Below are 18,351 nucleotides of genomic sequence, written 5' to 3'. Positions count from 1 at the left end.
TTCGAAGCCTTTCGTCCTCAGGTACTCTAGTCATGCCGCTTCTAAGGACTAGCTCCGCCGAAAATGTGATCAGTGAATAAATATGCCCCCAGCTGTGGAAGTCTGTGAAAGCGATAACGAAGCCAATCACTCGCGTAGCTTAATGTTTGTGCTCACCAAAAATGTAATCGTAAGCTTTTCAAAAGCCGTTTGAACCAGCCAGCCGCTTTTGTTAACAGACATGGAAATTAAAGGTCGATGAAGCGCACCCAGCAAGCTTGTTGCTAGCGTGTGCCGTGCGTAGGGCGGGGTAGTAGCAGACGACGCGGGCAAGTACCGCCCTTGCGATTCTGCGCGCATGCTCCGCGTTTCCAAATCTCGCCCGCAGTTGGCGCCCCGCGGACCGCCGGCAGCCTGCTAGCGTGTTCCCCCTAACAGTGGACCGTACTGTACATAGACAGCATGTTACCGAGGGTGCGGTTGAAGCGCTCTGTAATTCCATTGGACTGGGTATGATAGGCACTTGTAGTGCGGTGAACGACGTGGCACTCACGCACCAATGCTCTGATGACGTCTGACAAGAATGCGCGACCACGACCACTCAGTAATTCTCGAGGTGCTCCATGACGTACTACGATGTTGTGAAGAATGAAATTCGCAACGTCTCTTGCTATACACGTGGGAAGGGATGATGTTTCGCCATAACGCTTGAAATGGTCGACGGCAGCTATGATCCAGCGGTGACCGTCTGCAGTGTTAGGAAGGGGACCATAGATATCGATGCCGACACGGTGGAATGGTCGGGATGGGCATGGTATGGGTAATAAGGTACCGCTGGCGTGATGAGGGGAGTCTTTCGTCTCTGTCACGTCGAGCAAGCCCGAACGTACTGTCGTATAAAATAGTACATGCCATGCCAGTAATATCGGAGCCGTATGCGAATGTTTTCAGGAAACCTGCGTGGCCACATTGGGGGTCGTCATGAAACGGGGAACAAATTTCGGATCGCAGATGACGTGGAATCACGAGTAGCCACTGACGTCCACTGGGGGCGTAGTTGCGTCGGTACAGCACGTCGTCGCGAATGGTGAAGTGCTCGACTTGCCGACGCAACGTGCGAGTATAGGGAGAAGCCGTCCGCCCAGCCAGGATGTCTAGAATCAAAGAAACCCAAGGGTCCTTGCGTTGCGCAGATGGCATGTCGGTGATGTTGACGGCAGTGGCATCACAGATGAGACTTTCGCAGCAGGCAGAGTCAAGGGGTAGGGGCGAACAGGAGAGGGTGTCTGCATCCGAATATTTCTGGCAGGAGCGATAGACCACGCTAATATCATATTCTTGAAGGCGTAACGCCCATTGGGTGAGGCGACCCCTTGGATCCTGAGTGACGGCAACCAGCAGACGGTGTGGTGGTCAGTCACGACGTCAAAAGGGCGCCTGTACACGTAAAGTCGAAGTTTCTCTGTCATTGAAATAATGGCGAGGCTTTCCTTTTCAGTGACGGAATAGTGGATTTCGGCTTTGCTAAAAGTTCAGCTTGCGTGGGAAACCACGTACTCTTAGAAGCCGTCTTTCTGCTGCGCAAGAATAGCACTAGCCCGACACTACTAGCGTCGGTGTGGATCTCTGTGGGTGCCGATGGGTCGTAGTGTCGCAGAATAGGCGGTGACGTGAGGAGGCGGTGCATTTCATTGAAAGAATCATCACAGGTCGTCAGTTGAGACACGATATGAACGCCGTCGTAATGGTGTCTCTTGACCGGTATCTATACGGTGAACAACAGCTGACGCTCGACCCAAGGAAGGCTGATTGTGGTCATACGAGGCTCAAAAACGCTGGAGGAGCTTGATCAGCTGTTCCTGCTGCCCTGGCGTGAGCTGGCAATCAATGAACTTGCGGAATACATCCATAAGGTCATTGGTGTCAGTTGCGAATGTAATGGCACAAGTCGGTAGAAATACAATCTAAGGTCTCGAGGCTCCCCACACACTCGCCCCGTAGCAGGATGTATGGACAAGCACAGACTTTGCACGCATAGATTTCCACCGAACTATTGGAAAAGTTGATGACGGCAAACGGGAGGACGATGGTTCGGTGGTGTGCACTAGCTGTAGTTGCTTGGAACAGGACCATCGAGTCAGTGGCAGCAGGGAAAAACACACGCACAAGGATGGCGGACAAAGGCGCGATGACGACATCAGCTGCGGCAAACACTTTCGAGGGACTGTGGTGGCCAATATTGAGGCACGGATTCGTCAACATGAGTTCAGCACGAGCGCAGTCGACGAGGGCCTGATTGGTAGAAAGAAAATGCCATCCTAGTTTGACGTCGTAAGATGAATGTGGAAGAACAACAAAGTTGACGGTGTACCAAACATCTTGAACAAGAACACGTGCAGTGCACTGAGCCATCGGCGCGATAAAATGGGAGGTGGCTGTACGCAGAGCAAGATTCGTAAGCGTCGTTGTAACTTTTCTCAAATCGCGACACAGTTTTTCACTAATTACAGAAACGACGTCACCTGTGTCAACAAGTGCACGTACAGCAACACCTTCTACTAGCACATCAATTCCGTTGGGCGGACAAAGAAGAGGTCTTGGAGAGCTCGAAGAAGTCGCAGTTCTTGCTTCCGGAACTGCGGCTGTCAGTTTTCCTCTTGGGCGGGGCTCTCGCGCTGAAGAATCGGGGAGACAGATCGGCGACGGGGCGGTAATGACAGGCGAGAGTCGACAGCGCGTCGTGAGGACAACAAGTTGGCGATAAGGAAAGATGGTCGCTGGGGATTCTGGGCAGCCTGGTAATTTGCAGAATTCCCATGGTCCGGAGGTTGGAAGTTGCGATGGCGATAGTAGCGTGCTATATGTCCCACAAGACCGCATGCAAAACAGATGGGCCGATTATAGAAGCTGCGCCATGGGTTAACGACAAAAGGTGCAGAGAGCGTAGTAGGATGAGGTGCCGTGTATGTAGGCAGCGTCGTAGGGTAGGAGGACCCGGTGTCCCGGTATGCGCCAGATATGCGCCAGATGCGCCAGATACCGGTATGCACCAGATGTCCCGGTATGGCCCGGTATGCGCGTCGAAACACGCTGCTTACGCAACTCGTCGTACTCCTGACAGAGCTGGACAACGTCGGTGACAGTCTGTGAATTCCAAGCGACGAGCATGTAGAAGGTATCGTCGTCAACTCCTTTGATGATGTGCTTGATTTTCTCGTGTTTGGTTAGAGATGCATCTACGCGCTTGCAAAGAGACAAGACATCTTCGATGTAACTTATAAAGGTCTCATTCCTGCGCTGGACTTGACTACGCAGACGCTGTTCCGCGCGAAGCCGGCGCACGGCGCGACGGCCGAAGACAACGGCGATGGTGGTCTTGAAGGTGGACCAGTTCGTGATTTCGCCCTCGTTGTTCTTGAACCAGAGGCTGGCCACATCAGCGAGGTAAAAGCGCACGTTCGTGAGCTGGTTGCAGGCGTTCCATTTGTTGGAAGCGCTTACGATTTCGTACTCGACGAGCCAGTCCTCGACGTTTTGTTCGTCGTTGCCGTGAAAAATTGGTGGTTGGCGTTGCCGAGGCACGCCAGTACAGAAGACTATCGTTGGTGGGGCAGCTTGAGAAGGGGCAGGAACAGTCATGGTGAACAGTGAGGGTAGCGTTTGATTGCGAAGTTCCAGGTTGCTGGGAACCCCTGCTCCTCCAACACCTAAAATAGAGGTGTTGTACGTCGAAAAAGGTTCAGACGCAGCTTGGCAAAAGGTTCTTTATGAGGCAGGTATGGCTACCGGCGAGCGGCGTGCGCGCGCTACTACTGCAGCCACCGATCATCATCGTCTTCTTCAGAAATAGTAGAGCGCCCGTTATTCCGTCATTACAATATATATATATATATATATATATATATATGTATATATATATATATATATATATATATATATATTTATATATATATATATATATTTTGCTACATTCATACAAATTGAGATTCTAGGGGGCGACGCGCGTGTGTGCCTGACGAGAAAGACGAAGGGTGGTTTCCGCTCGGTGTCTTATCTACGGGTCACGCCACTGCTGCTGCTGGTTCGAAATATATTTCATCAACAGCCTCGTCGATACGGTGTCTCTCTTTCGTAACATATTTGGTGGAGCTGGAACGTTCCCCGTCCTCACCGCGAAGCTTCGCAGTGACCGCATTGTCCAGCATCCGGCCATGGCTTCGAATGATACCCCCCCCCTCGCCGCCATCACCTGGAGCGCCAGCTACTACGTACCTTCCGATGTCCCACCCCCGTGATCCCGGTACGTTCTCCGCCCAGCCTGGCCTTGACGTCGACTACTGCCTCCACATGTACGAGCGCGTTAGCCTGTCTGACCGATGGGACCCAACCACGATGTTCACCAACGTAATATTTTACTTTGATGGCACCCCACGTGTATGGTTCGACGCTCATGAGGCCTAGCTCACCAGCTGGGACATCTTCTTTGGGGACCCGTCCGGTCGACAAACGGCCGCACGACATGAACTCGCCACCGGAGTACAGTCATCAACCGAGTCGTATGTCTCGTACATACAGGACGTGCTCGCGTTGAGCCGCAAAGTGGACGAGAAAATGACCGAGAGCGACAAGGTGGGCCACATACTGAAGGGCATCGCGGACGACGCTTTCAACTTGCTCGTGTTTAACAACGTCACGACCGTCGATATCATAATTAAGGAATGCCGCCGCTTCGAAATGGCCAAAACCACCGACTTAGGCCTAAAGTTTCACGGCTACTTAACACGGCTGTCACGTCAACTTGTACTGATCTCGGTGCCGCACCACCCTTGCACGACAATGTTACACGCATCGTTCGGCACGAGCTTGAGGCGGCCCGTCCAGCGCCGTTTCGTGCACTTCCACTCGACTTGGACACCGTGCAAACACCTCCGGCGGTGTCAGTTATATTCAGGCAGTCTTGCGGCAAGAAATTGCTAACGTTGATTTTCCTGTCGCCTGCTCCGTCTCCTGACCGGACTACAGACCGACTCCAATGAATGCACCATGCCACGACCCGTACACTCTGCCCAGATCCCGCAATATGACGGAGTGGAGAACAGCAGACGACAAGCCAATGTGCTTCCGCTGTCACCGAGTTGGCAATGTCTCCCGCTACTGCCGCAGCACTTGGACGCCCCCCCCCCCCCCCCCCGTTGGAGCCAATTTTCTTCTTCTCCTCGGCCATACGCGGACCCCCATCAGTATCCGCCCAGCCGTGAGTATCCTGCTTCCGACGCACCTAACAGCCGCTCTACCGCGCGTTCACCGTCACCGCAACGCCGCCGTTCTCTATCGCACCAACCCCGCCGCTATCCATCACCGACTAACCATGGATCTTCCCGGATGGAAAACTAGATTATGCAGCTCCTGGAGGTAGTGCTGCATCAAGTTCGACTGACCCGAATCCTCCGTTGACGCTACCTACTAATAAGAACTTGCTGGAAGTGCATGTGGACGGTCTTTCCTTGACGGCTTTAGTTGACACTGGAGCTCAGGTGTCTACAATGAGTGCTCGTCCTTGTCGCCGCCTCAAAACAAGCCTGGACGCCTGCCGCAACACAAGCCGTCCGTGCCTCTGATGGTGGAACTGTAGCAGTCATTGGAATGTGTACCTCTCGCATTAGCCTTGCCGGCCGCCATGTTAGTGTTTTATTTACCGTGCTCGACAGTTGCCCTCATGACGTCATCGTCGAGATGGACTTCTTATCGACACATTCTGCTTTGATTTACTGTTCCGCCGGCACTCTCTGTTTAGAACTTCCTCTTCTCGTTAATTCTCACCCTTAACGCCCGAACAGCCTGTGCACCACTGACTTTTTCCGGATACTACCTAAAGCTCTCACATTCGTTGAATTGGCAACACCCTCTCCTGTGCCCGATGGTGATTATATTGTGACGCCTATTCCTGATGTTCTCCTGGCGCGTCACATTACTGTCCCACACTCCGTCGTAACCATGGCATCTAACTGAACATATTTACCTGTTATCAATTTCGGTTTTATAAAACAAGTGCTACCTCAAGGAATATCCGTCGCCATGCTAAGACCCTTAGTGGACGACCGCGTCACCTGTTTTGCGACAGACGTATGTTCCGATCACACACGTCACTCGCAGGATGCCACGTGCCTGGATGCAACATTATGCTCCATGATCGCCCCGAACCTCGAACCTCAGAGGTCAGCCGCACTCTGCCGCCTTCTAGCTTCATACCGCGACATATTCAATATAGACAGCCGTCCACTCGGCCAGACTTCACTGGTTAAGCACAGCATTCACAGGTGATTTCCATCCCATTCATCGGCGACCATACCGGGTGTCTGCCACCGAGCGTATAGTAATTCAACAAGAAGTCACCAAGATATTAGCCAAGGGAATCATCGAACCCTCTTCGAACCCTTGGGCATCTCCCGTTGTGCTCGTTAAAAAGAAAGATGGCACGTGGCGCTTCTGCGTGGATTACCGCCATCTGAATAGAATCACAAAAAAGGACGTTTACTCTTTACCCCGCATCGATGACGCTCTCGATTGTTTCCACGGCACCCGATAATTTTCTTCAATAGACGTACGTTCCGGCTACTGGCAGATTGCTGTTGACGAAAAAAACCAAGAGAAGACTGCATTTGTAACTCCAGACGTCCTATATCAGTTTAAGGTTATGCCGTTTGGGCTATGCGACGCCGCAGCCACGTTCGAGCGCATGATAGACTCTCTGCTACAAGGGTTAAAATGGTCAACATGTCTTTGTTATCTTGAAAATGTTGTTGTATATTCCCCAACATTTGAGACCCACCTTCAGCGTTTGTCTGCTCTTCTCGACATATTCCGCACTGCAGGCCTTCAATTATTCTCGTCGAAGTGCCACTTCAGACGCCGCCAAATTACAGTGTTGGGTAACCATGTCGACTCATCTGGTGTGCAGCCGGACCCGCAGAAAATTCGTGCAGTCACCAGTTTTTCTGTACCCCGGTAAGTTAAAGACGTCTGGAGTTTTGTAGGACTTGTTTCTTACTTTAGAAGGTTTGTGAAAGGTTTCGCAACCATCGCTCGACCTCTCACTGAGCTTCTGAAGAAAGACGTCACGTTTACGTGTGGTACCGACCAAGCTGCTGCCTTTTCTCATCTAATCACGCTTCTAATGACTCCTCCTATATAGGCTCACTTTGACCGATCCACTTCGACAGAAGTCCGAATCGATGCTAGTAGTCACGGCATTGGAGCCGTCTTAGCCCAACGCCAACGGGGACACGAATGAGTTGTCGCCTATGCTAGCGGCCTCCTCACAGCCGCTGAGCGCAACTATTTTATTACAGAGCGTGAGTGTCTCGCTCTTGTTTGGGCTGTCTCAATGTTCCACCCATATTTATATGGCACAAATTTCTCTGTAATTGACCATCATGCTCTATGTTGGCTTACGTCACTGAAGGATCCTACTGGCCGGCTCAGGCGCTGGGCTCTGCGACTGCAAGAGTATACCTACACGGTGACGTACAAGTCCGGACACCTACATCAGGAAGCAAACTGTCTGTCCCGCTACCCTGTTGCTGAGTCGAGCACTATACTTGAAACGGACACCGGCCCTTGTGTCTTTTCTCTTTCGCAAATGACATGCATCGGTGACGAGCAGCGCCGTGATGCGTTCTTGCGTGTTATCATTGAGCGGCTCGAATCACCATCTTCCAACCAGTCCCATCGCTAATTCGTGCTCCACGATGGTGTATCATACCGCCAAAATTTCGAGCCGGATGGACCAGCCCTCCTGCTTGTCAACACCTTCGCTCGGAAGTTTTAGATGAACTTCATGACTTTCCGACTGCCGGTCACCTTGGTGTCTCACGCACTTACGACCGAATAGGCCGACGCTTCTTCTGGTCAGGGCTTGCACGCTTACTCAGAAGATACGTTGTGGCTTGCGAGAAATGTCAGCGCCGCAAAACGCCATCGACATTTCCCGCCGGACGCCTTCAACCGCTTGACATTCCGTCAGAACCGTTCTTCTGCGTTGGCTTGGACCTTTTTGGCCCTTTCCCCTTGTCTTATTCGGGTAACAAGTGGATAGCTGTGGCCACCGACTACGCCACGCTTATGCCATCACACGAGCTCTTCCAACAAGCTGAGCCACACAATCGCCGACTTCCTCCTCAAGGACGTGATTTTGCAACACGAAGTCCCACTGCAGCTGCTTACAGACCGTGGCCGCACCTTTTTTCAAAGGTGATAGCCGACATCTTGCAGTCCTGTCAAACGAGACACAAGCTGACTACGTCATACCATCCGCAAACCAATGGACTCACGGAGCGTCTAAATCGAACTTTTACAGAAATGCTCACTAAGTACGTTTCTACTAACCACACCGACTGGGATCTTGCGTTGCCGTACGTCACATTTGCCTATGATTCTTCGCGCCATGACACTGCCGGTTACTCTCTATTTTTCGTGCTGTTTGGCCGAGAACCAACAATGCCTCTAGACACCGCCATACCGTCCCGTGCGCGACCGACCAGTGAATATGCCGTTGAAGCTATCACTCGGGCCGCTTACGCACGCGAAATCACCCGTACTCACCTTTTGACCTCTCAAGAGAAGCAACGGCGTTTGTATGACCAACGACACCGCGACGTACACTTTCCACCCGGTTCTTTGGTCCTGCTTTGGTCTCCGACCCGTCAAGTTGGCTTGTCAGAAAAACTGCTTTCTTGCTACACAGGTCTATACTGAGCCCTTTGTGTGGTTACTCCTTTGACATAAGAAATCGGTCCCGTCGCCCCATCGCCTTCATGTGCCCAACAGGCTACCAATAATGTACATGTTGCGCGCTTGAAGCCCTACCACTCGCCTTGTGACGTTGACATTTAGATGTGCCGTGGCGGCGCTTCTGCCGCCGGGGATTATGCTCCATGCATGCAAATTGAGATTCTAGGGGGCGACGCGCGTGTGTGCCTGACGAGGAAGACAAAGGGTGTGGTCTCCGCTCGGAGTCTGGTCTACCGGTCACGCTACTGCTGCTGCTGGATTGAAATATATTTCATCCACAGCTTCGTCGATACGGTGTCTTTCTTCTGTAACAATATTACGTACCAGGGCGAAGTCAAGAGCACATCTCTGCAAAATAATATAAATATTTTTCAATACCTACGGCCAAGAATTGTGCATGAAAAAATGAAAACTATAACTTGCAATTAAAAGCATCAAATCATCAAACACCATTCATAGAAGCGAATTTTTTCGTCAATCAGTACCATAGATGCCTCGCTTGTGCAGTTTTTTGTACATCTCTTGATGTAAAATGCTTTAGCGATTTCGCGTGACATTTAGTTCGAAATCTAAACAGAACGTCAGGATCGGTCACCCAGGACGGCATTGATAGTTCTTGCAATGCTCGGGTAAGTGTAAGTATCTGCTTTGCACGAGTGTATTTTACCCTTCTATGCGTAGCAATTGCCATGGCAACCATATTACCATTTCTAATATGTTCGTGGGTATGAAGGTAGGATACGTAGAGAGCTGAGTTGTGCGAAATTTGTTATGAAAAAAGCATGTCACCGAAATTGAACTTTACCTTCTACATTAAAGCAGCCCATTTACATCGCCTCGCTGATTCTAATTTCAAAGCCCATGACTCGCCTTGACTGCAGTTACTGGTTCTCGTGGTCTGCGCCCTACCGTACCCGATGTGCCCTGCTCGGCTGGTTTACACCCGCTACTTTCGCCGCCGCATATGGTTGGAAGGCGTTGGCGTTCCACCAGCGAGCTCTCCGGCCATGACTACCGCCACCATGGCGGACCATTTGTCCACGTCTCGGGCCTCGGATGGGCAAGAGTCGCCCTCTAGGAAGAAGCAGCAGCCGCAGCACGCTCCTAAGAAGGCGGCGTCCGCGGCGAAGAAAGGGTTCGTATCTAGCTTGCTTTTCTTGCTGTAACTGCATAAACACCAAGTTTGCTTGATACATTCTGAAGCCGAATTAAAGTGCGGCGTTGTTGATTTTAATTGCCTTGAAAACTCAAGTTTTTTCGCGTGCTCACTCATGCCAAGCTACTCAGGCTTTTCACGAATGTCAAGTAGTTGAGCGGAAGTGAAGCCCGCCCACGAATACACTTTCACAAAATTTTTGCGCAGTGTAGAAGTTACAGGAATAAGCACAGAAAAAAGGCGCAGTGCCTACCTCCTTTTAATAACAGCTGCCTTTACCTACAAAGCACGCTGAAAAAATAATTCACCAGAAGGATCTGTTAAGGCGGAAAAGATTACCTAAGTCCCCTTAAAATTCTAAGTGTTCCAAGAGGTGTGATATCATAACGTACTTTCCTAATCTATCTCAAAACTTTTAAACAGCAGTGCCGGGTTCGCCCTACAAAAGGCCGCTAAAAGTAAAACCATAACAGTGCATTCCAAGAACACACACAAAAAAAAGCCGCAACAATGAATGCCATGCATTACGCATTGGTGTTGTGCAGCTGGGGACATGGTGTTTTAACGTAAATAAAATAGTGCAGAAATCACGTAACTGCAAGTATATGAAATTGTTATAGGAAAGTTTAACTACTTCTAAGAGTATCTGACGTGAGCAATTTATTTCTAAGAATTGTGCCTTGTACGAACTGTGGACAGTGATCGAATGACTTTTGTCACTGTGTATTCAATGGAGCGCAATAAACACTTCAGTTTTTCGACTGCTGCTAGTACAGTTAAATAAACCTTGTAGAGGTTTATTGCAGAGTGGTTATTTCTGATTTAACAAACACGCTGCTATGCAACTATAAAGGTTGCGGCCGTCAATCTACCGCTTATCAGGGACGATGGGGCTCCTTTATTAATTGTCGCGGGTTTCTCGGCCGAAAACCTCGACAGAACTTTGAAGACGTTGTAGTGATCGTCTCCATGAATTTCTACAATCTGGTGACCTTGACCGTACACAGAGTGCATGGGTCTCTAGCATGTTGCCGTTATTGAAAAGTAGTCAGTATCGAACCCGTGACCTTCAGGTCAGCAGCCGAGACCCGTATCCAACCAGTGCGCTGGAAACGGTGCTCCCTGGTCGTCCGCAGCCGTCGAAAATGCTGACCCTCTGTGAAGCCAGTGCCTGCAGCCGTGGCCACTGTCCACACGCAATGCTGTTTTGTTATGCTAATAATGATTTTAATGTTTGCGGAACCAAGAACTTTGTGACCCGTTATGGTGCTTGCGCAAAATCCAAGCAAATCTTGGGCTCTTGCGTTGGTGTTGACCCAAGGCCTAAAAATCAATAACTAGCGTGGGTCCCCAAGGCGTTTTAGGTCGCCAGCAAAATGAAGTAGACGCAGCGCCAGCCACAGCACCGTATGGCCCGCATCACGCATAATTTTAATTTGGCTACATGCGGCTCTCTGTGCGTTTGACCCAACGCAGCCAACATGTTTGACCAATTGGTTTGACCCGATTCTCCAACTCTGCTGGCCTCCCGAACGCAATAGCAACCAACCCAACGCAGCTTGGGGGCCCAGTGTCTTGGGCCACCCATTCTCAAGCCCTAATGCCAAAAGTTACAAATGTTTGTCATAGGGTAGCTCACGCGATAGGGTAGCTCACGCGTAAGCGTCGAGCCTTTGTCGTTAAGTCTAAAGACTGAGAAAATGTAGTTCACATTATCAAAACTGGTCGAAGGCCCCGCCACGGTGGTCTACTGGCTAAGGTACTCGGCTGCTGACCCACAGGTCGCGGGATCAAATCCCAGCTGTGGCGGCTGCATATCCGATGGAGGCGGAAAGGTTGTAGGCCCGTGTACTCAGATTTGGATCCACGTTAAAGAGCACCAGGTGGTCGAAATTTCTGGAGCCCTCCACTACGGCCTCTTTCATAATCATATGGTGGTTTTGGGACGTCAAACCCCACAAATCAATAAATCAATCAATCAATCAATCAAACTGGTCGGAGTGTTTAGAAGTACAAAGACATCTTCAGCATATCTAAAATCTCCAAACAAACTCCGAGTCCAGGTTTCTGGTAAGAGCACGAGAGAGGTCTCTTGGGCGAGATGGTACTGCAGTTCACGGTGTAAGTGGGCAAAACAAAAGTGAAAGGGAACATCAAAAATTGATTGATTGATATGTGGGGTTTAACGTCCCAAAACCACTATATGATTATTAGAGACGCCGTAGTGGAGGGCTCCGGAAATTTAGACCGCCTGGGGTTCTTTAACGTGCACCCAAATCTGAGCACACGGGCCTACAACATTTCCGCCTCCATCGGAAATGCAGCCGCCAGGGAACATCAAAGAAGAGGGAAGCTCAAACAGGCGCAGTTTGGGCCTGTGCGAGCTTTTCTCTCCTTTAATTGCAAAAGCAAAGATATGGACACTCTCCACCAGATTTTGCCGCCAGAGTCGTTGTCGAGGTCGCAGTCACTCACCGTATATGTATACGTTATACGTAAACGTAGGAAAGAAAAACAATCGAGAAAAATACCCGCAACCCCTACGCGCGGTATCGAACGTGGGATCTCTGAATCGTGAATGCGAAGCGCTAACCACTGAGCCAAGGAAAAGCTTTTTTTTTTCTTTACTACCGGTTTCGCACAAGGTACACACATCAATATAAGTCACTGTAAACAGTAACATACAAACAGAAGTAATGCCAAAAAAGCCGCGGAACTATTAGTGATTACAGTGCTAAAATTCCTTCAGGTTCACCAGGGGTTCGACCCTGGAGAGCCATTCCGGAACAAAATCTTGTTGTTTGAGTATATCAATATACTGAGCAATGCTTTCGCGGAACAGCATACGGGCCGGACGCCTGTCAGGGTCACAGTAGTAACCGGCCATTCTTGCCCGCCATAGACAATGGAGGCCAAGCAGCATTATAAGATCAAAAGGCTGTCCCTCCTCTTTTTCTACTGTTAAAAACCTGATATCCAGTGAATGTAAGGGAAGTTCCTTTTTTAGAGTTCTTTGTAAAACATCCCAAAAGTATACCCCTTCCCAACAATGCAGAAAAACGTGATCTATTGTCTACGGCTTTCGGCAGATCAAACAGTGCGAACCTCATGGCATATAAAATCCTCTATCTTCTAAAAAAGCTTTAACCGGCAGTGTTCCGGAGTGTAAATTAAAGTTGAGCCAAGGAAAAGCACCTCATTCAACGTTCAAATAACGAGCTATTTATATCTACCACTTGCTGCCATCTATCACGGGCAGAGGGGAACTATTGTGCTTTCGGCATTACAAGCAAGATGGCGCAATGAGCGCCCGTCTCCAAGTCGTCACGACGCGGCGGCGCGTGCCCTAATCTCCTACGCATACTTTGCCCCGAGGAGAGGAGAGGGTCGACGCTCACTCGCGCACCCTTATCTCGCGTTGGGGAGTATCGTACGTCTTGACTGGCGTTGGGATTTGACTGGAACGATTTTTTTTGTAGTTACCAGGCACACAGAGGTTATTAGAATTGTTGCACAGTTTCTGTTTGAGAAAAGAGCACGCTTTTCAGGCACAGAGGAGTAAGAACAGAGACACTTATTCCCGTTCATCTGTAGCTGTGAGTACATTTCGTGCGTTATTTGTGCGTGAAAAACGTGGGGCACGTTTCAAACTGCTTGCCATTCTGCGCGTGACCCTCCAATTTGTTGCTATCACGTTCATTGCTTCGGCTTTGCGGCAATGATGTGACTTTTTGTGTTTCCGGCCGTTGTTTTTGCGCACTTAAAACTATGTTTCTATAAGTGCCTAGAATAATGTATGTGAAAGGCTGTACAAAGAAAGAGACCACTGAATATACCATGCATGCAAAATATTTCTCACAATTTGGCAACAAAATAATGAACAGAATCTAGTGTTTTATTTTTTGCCATTCAACAAGCTTGCGAAACTGTGCACTCACCCTTTCACACAAAGCCAAACTTTGATGCGCTAAAAGCACGCGTGGCCAGTCCTGCGTTGCACAGTGGGTGTTCTTCAACTAGAAGCTACAACTGTAGCCATTGGTTGAACGGCGGGCGTTGTTTATATAATCCCGTTGAAGTGGCAAATCTTACCTTGTATAAATCAGCCGCAGTGTTAATGATCTCTGTAGCGACCATGTTTTATCGATTAAGAAATATTGTGGGTTCCCATCTACTGTTTCATTGTGCCTCTTATGAATGTTGCCGACTGTTTGGGGACACGCGTGTGATAGGACTGGACAGGGAAACGTAGGAACGGGAATTGCTTGAAGCGTGTCACTTACCACGGAAGGAGATGGACGTATGGAGCGTCCTTTCGGTGTCTGTGCAAGAGCAAATGTGGATCAATTGAGACGCATTTCTTAGCGAACCAAAGGCGCTTGGCGCATGGTGTTTGCTAGCTGGCTACATCTGGGGCTCTCATGATTATCTTATTAGCTTCTTGTGTAGACGTACAACGATACAAAAACTCAACTTTTATATCTTTTTAAGTGTAGGTGTAAATAGACGCCGGCATCTTCCCAACAGAGGGAACTCGAGTAAATGCGTCGCAGCGTGATGGGTGTATCGCGTGAATATTGCTTAATTGAGTATGGTTAGCGAATGCTTCATTGTGATTTCGTCTTTATTATTCCGATTGATGAAGCAGAAGCGTTGCCTTCAACGAATGGTGGCACGCTGATGTTGTGTTGCGCCTCACTACTGGTTGAAGGTACCATTGCTTCCATCGCATCTACTCGAGTTAAGCAAAGCGTTAGGTCAAGCGAAAGCCACGTGAAGACGCCCTTCACAGAATTTCAAACACGCGATTCAGTGCCTACATATATAGGGTGGCCAGCGAAGGAGCGCGAGCAGTCGGTTTTTACTACCAGACACTGCTTGCGTGGGCTTTGCGAGGTGAGAGAAAAAGGAAGGGCGACAGTTGGCACAAGACGCGAGCAGGCGCAGTGTGGGTGTCGAGGACACTGGCGACGCCATATTTGCGAGTAGGTGCGACTATAAAATGCTACGCATTTAATACACGAGTATGGGAATCTAATAGAGTTTGATTATTATGGCTGTCTAGATATATGAATAACGTGGAAGCTATGCCGTGTAGGCACGTCATCAAACCCTTTCTTCATGACAAATGTGGCTCGTACTTGTATACTGCAGGCCGCGTATGCGGTTATACACAACAGGATGTCGACAGTGTATATTTACCGATGAACGGCAACAACAGATATTGGTCAATCAAATGCGAAAGTGTCAAGAGTAACTACCAACATCGAAGATGTTGATGTGAAAAACACAAAGAATAAAAATCAACAAATATATATATTTGAAGGAAGGAAGCGTATACTTTGGGGCTCGTTTTTTCTGGTTAGATGCAATAATAATGAGATCTAACAGATAATAATGCAAAGAAAGTATAGAAAAAAGTATTAGATCTCATTGTAATGTAACTGTGAAGAAAAAAAGCGGATGAAAAGATAAGTTTCATTCGGTACAGATCGAACCTGCGACCTTCACTCTGCTGTGTTATTCGAAGGTAACAGGTTTGGTTCCTGCCCACGGCACTGACAGTCATCATCTGGTATGACAGTCATAATCTGGTCTTCCTTAGGATAGGCAGCTTCGGTTCTGATATCGTGCATGTTTGCTGTAAGGATACTTCGATAATCGCCCATTACCTGCCATATCCATTGTAGCAGACTACGTGCTGACGTAGTGCGTTGTATCATGATCTGCGTCTGTGCTGTGTATTTCTGATTTTTCTTCCAACTTGTTTTTGAGTGTCTTGCTATATCAACCTTAACGTCATTACAGGGTGGATGAGGGGAAGCTAAAAAGAAAAAAGGACAATTGATCTGCAGATAAGATCTTAGTGGTGTGTGCCGATTTTCTGTTTGCGAATTCAAACGGTTTGCAGTATCACGCTAGCATATGACGACATTACTACAAAAAATTAGCTTAAGCGTATATGGTACGTCATCTTCCCCTCCCACCTTTTTCGCCTCAAGGTGACGTGCAATCTAATATTACTGCCAGATCACTACTGTGCAATGCCATATCGTCTGTGTGTGTAAGCTATTTTAATTACTTCATGTAATCTGACTCTACTGCCACGAGTAACAAATGTGTGCGCATGAGTCTACGTTGCATGTGAGTGACCATGTTTTTATTTGTCAATCTTGATATCGATAACCCCCGCCAGCGTATTTCGTTTAGGTTTGCATATAAGGAAACCTACCTCATTGTACTTGTTTGTTTAACGAAATCTGGTCCACCAGACGAAACGTTCGTGAAAATGTACTGTGTCATACCAACGGAAGTCTTCATTGCTTATTTCTTATTTGCCCAGTATATATATATATATATATATATATATATATATATATATATATATATATATATATATATATATATATATATATATATATATATATATATATATATATATATATATATATATATATATATATATATATGATGAGCGTAAATCACCTAAATGTAAATCTGGCATTCTGTCGTGGCGTCTCTTTTGTTTTTTTTTCGTTCTCAGTATCACCACAAATATTTTGTTAGGCTACTCAACAACTCACCGAACGTTACACTCTGCTTAATAGGTATCTGGGAACGCAACACTGCAGAAATGAAGTAACCACAACGCAAAATTTACCTCTTTACTGTCGGTGCCTTTCAGCGACTTTGCATGGCTTCCCTTACATCCGTAGCTAGACCATGTACACTAATTTCGAAGGATCAAAAAAGCAGCATCATTAGTAGTTGGGCTGCGTCGAAAACCACCTTAATAGAGGACAATACAGTGATAATGTTTACGTCTGCTGCACAAGATGACGAAGTTCATTGCTGAAGTGTGTCACGCATATTTGAAAGTGGTAACAGCTACAAGACCGATGCGCCTCATACATATAATTTCAGTATTGTCATAAATTGAAATACTGCTATTCGGTTCGGATTTGTTCTGAGCCGGAATTGTCTCGACGTCATATAAATTAACCATTTACAAGTTTCAATAAGCTTTACTTTGTCTTTTGTTCTTACAGAAAGTAAGTGGCTGCACCATAGCAGGTGCTCGGAATATCTTCAAGCAGCGCTTCATGGTCGTGCATGTGGAAATTTTGCAAGCTGTTTGTCTAACACCAAAATACAAATGCACATTTGAAATGAAGTCTGTGTTTTCATTTCATGGCACCATTCGTTGGCGTTTCTTTGTAAGTAATCGATAACAGTGAGAGAGAGAGAAAGAAAAGACATTTATTTGGTCTGAAAGGAAGAGTATGAGATGCATCCAACACCTGACTAGACGGGACGGGGAGGTCGAGCATCTCCAACCTCTCACGAGCCTTCCGGACAGCGAGAAGCTGGACGATGTAGCTGGGGTCCTTGATAGCAGCGGTCCATCGCCAGAATACATGTTTCAATGAGCTAACTTCTCCACAGCCTGAGCATGTTGGGTCCATCTCCGCATGTAACATACTCAAGATGCTCTTTAAAGAATAAGAATGCGTCTGGAGCATTCTCAGCAAAATGAATTGTGGTCTATTAAAGAAATGCTCAGTTTTCTACTTCACTTGTGTTAACGTTTACAGGAAGCAGGCACAAGAGAGCTGCTGAGTTGCGTGTGACTACTGCTACCGATGAACACATGCACAATACAATTTTTGTCTTTGCTTCCATGGTTAGGTTACACCTAAAAGTCTAGTAATTTACAAAGAAATCTACAACTGAGAGTGATAACGCTGGGCAAGCGCACTCGTCCCGCATTACGCGTCCCACACGCAAAAGGTAGTTTACTGCCTGTATGCTCGAGCTTCTACAGCATGGGTCATCTCGTGATGCAGATGACTACAGCACGACTCGTAAAGCACAAGTTAACAACCGATGCAGATGCAGTCGCGGCTTGTTGGGTGAGCTGACTTTCAGCAATGTGAATGAATGCTAGCTTCTTTTGCAAATTGAGCGGCGTTGCGCGATGCAGGGATGGTTTGGTGCTCCCCTTGCTCCCATAATATCCCGAAAGTCTGCATGCATAGACGAGTTCTAAGTTCAATTGAACTTTCTCTCAATGCTGCAGGAAAGTTTGTGGTTCATACATCTTTCTGTAGTTGCTACACCTTCCTGATACAGAAATGTGCACACTCTCCCGTTTAGTAATACGTCCACAGGCAAAGAAATATCAATATAACTTAGCTATTTTTCAAACGAGGGTGTACAGAGTTCCTTAGTGTGCTGGATGCAAGCAGATATATCTTTTTTTTTTTTAAGTTAGGGCACCCTAAAGAAAACTTCGCCTTTAGAAGTTGAACGCGATAGCAATATCCTGTTCCTAGTGCGTACTTCAAACACTTAGTGCATGAAACCTTTTAAAATTAGCTATGCACCCACTACGTGGCTTCAAGGGAATAGGCGCAGTAGCGTGT

The 18,351-nt window shown here is 47.9% G+C and overlaps 1 protein-coding gene across 1 annotated transcript in view; it reads left to right on the top strand.

Annotated features, from left to right (window-relative positions):
• LOC119159916 (receptor expression-enhancing protein 5-like) overlaps window positions 1-17,099 on the top strand; it is a 180,883-nt gene extending 163,784 nt beyond the window's left edge. The window contains exons 4-5 of the mRNA XM_075888283.1: window positions 9,651-9,904; window positions 16,975-17,099. Coding sequence (XP_075744398.1) covers window positions 9,651-9,904; window positions 16,975-16,981 — 261 coding nt within the window. The 3' untranslated portion in view covers window positions 16,982-17,099. The remainder of the gene's footprint in view (window positions 1-9,650; window positions 9,905-16,974) is intronic.
• The last annotated feature ends 1,252 nt before the right edge of the window (window positions 17,100-18,351 follow it).

This window comes from Rhipicephalus microplus, chromosome 3 (genome assembly GCF_043290135.1).
Source record: "Rhipicephalus microplus isolate Deutch F79 chromosome 3, USDA_Rmic, whole genome shotgun sequence".
Lineage (NCBI taxonomy): Eukaryota > Metazoa > Arthropoda > Arachnida > Ixodida > Ixodidae > Rhipicephalus > Rhipicephalus microplus.
Note: the sequence above shows the minus strand (reverse complement) of the source record. Positions and strands in the feature narration are given on the sequence as shown.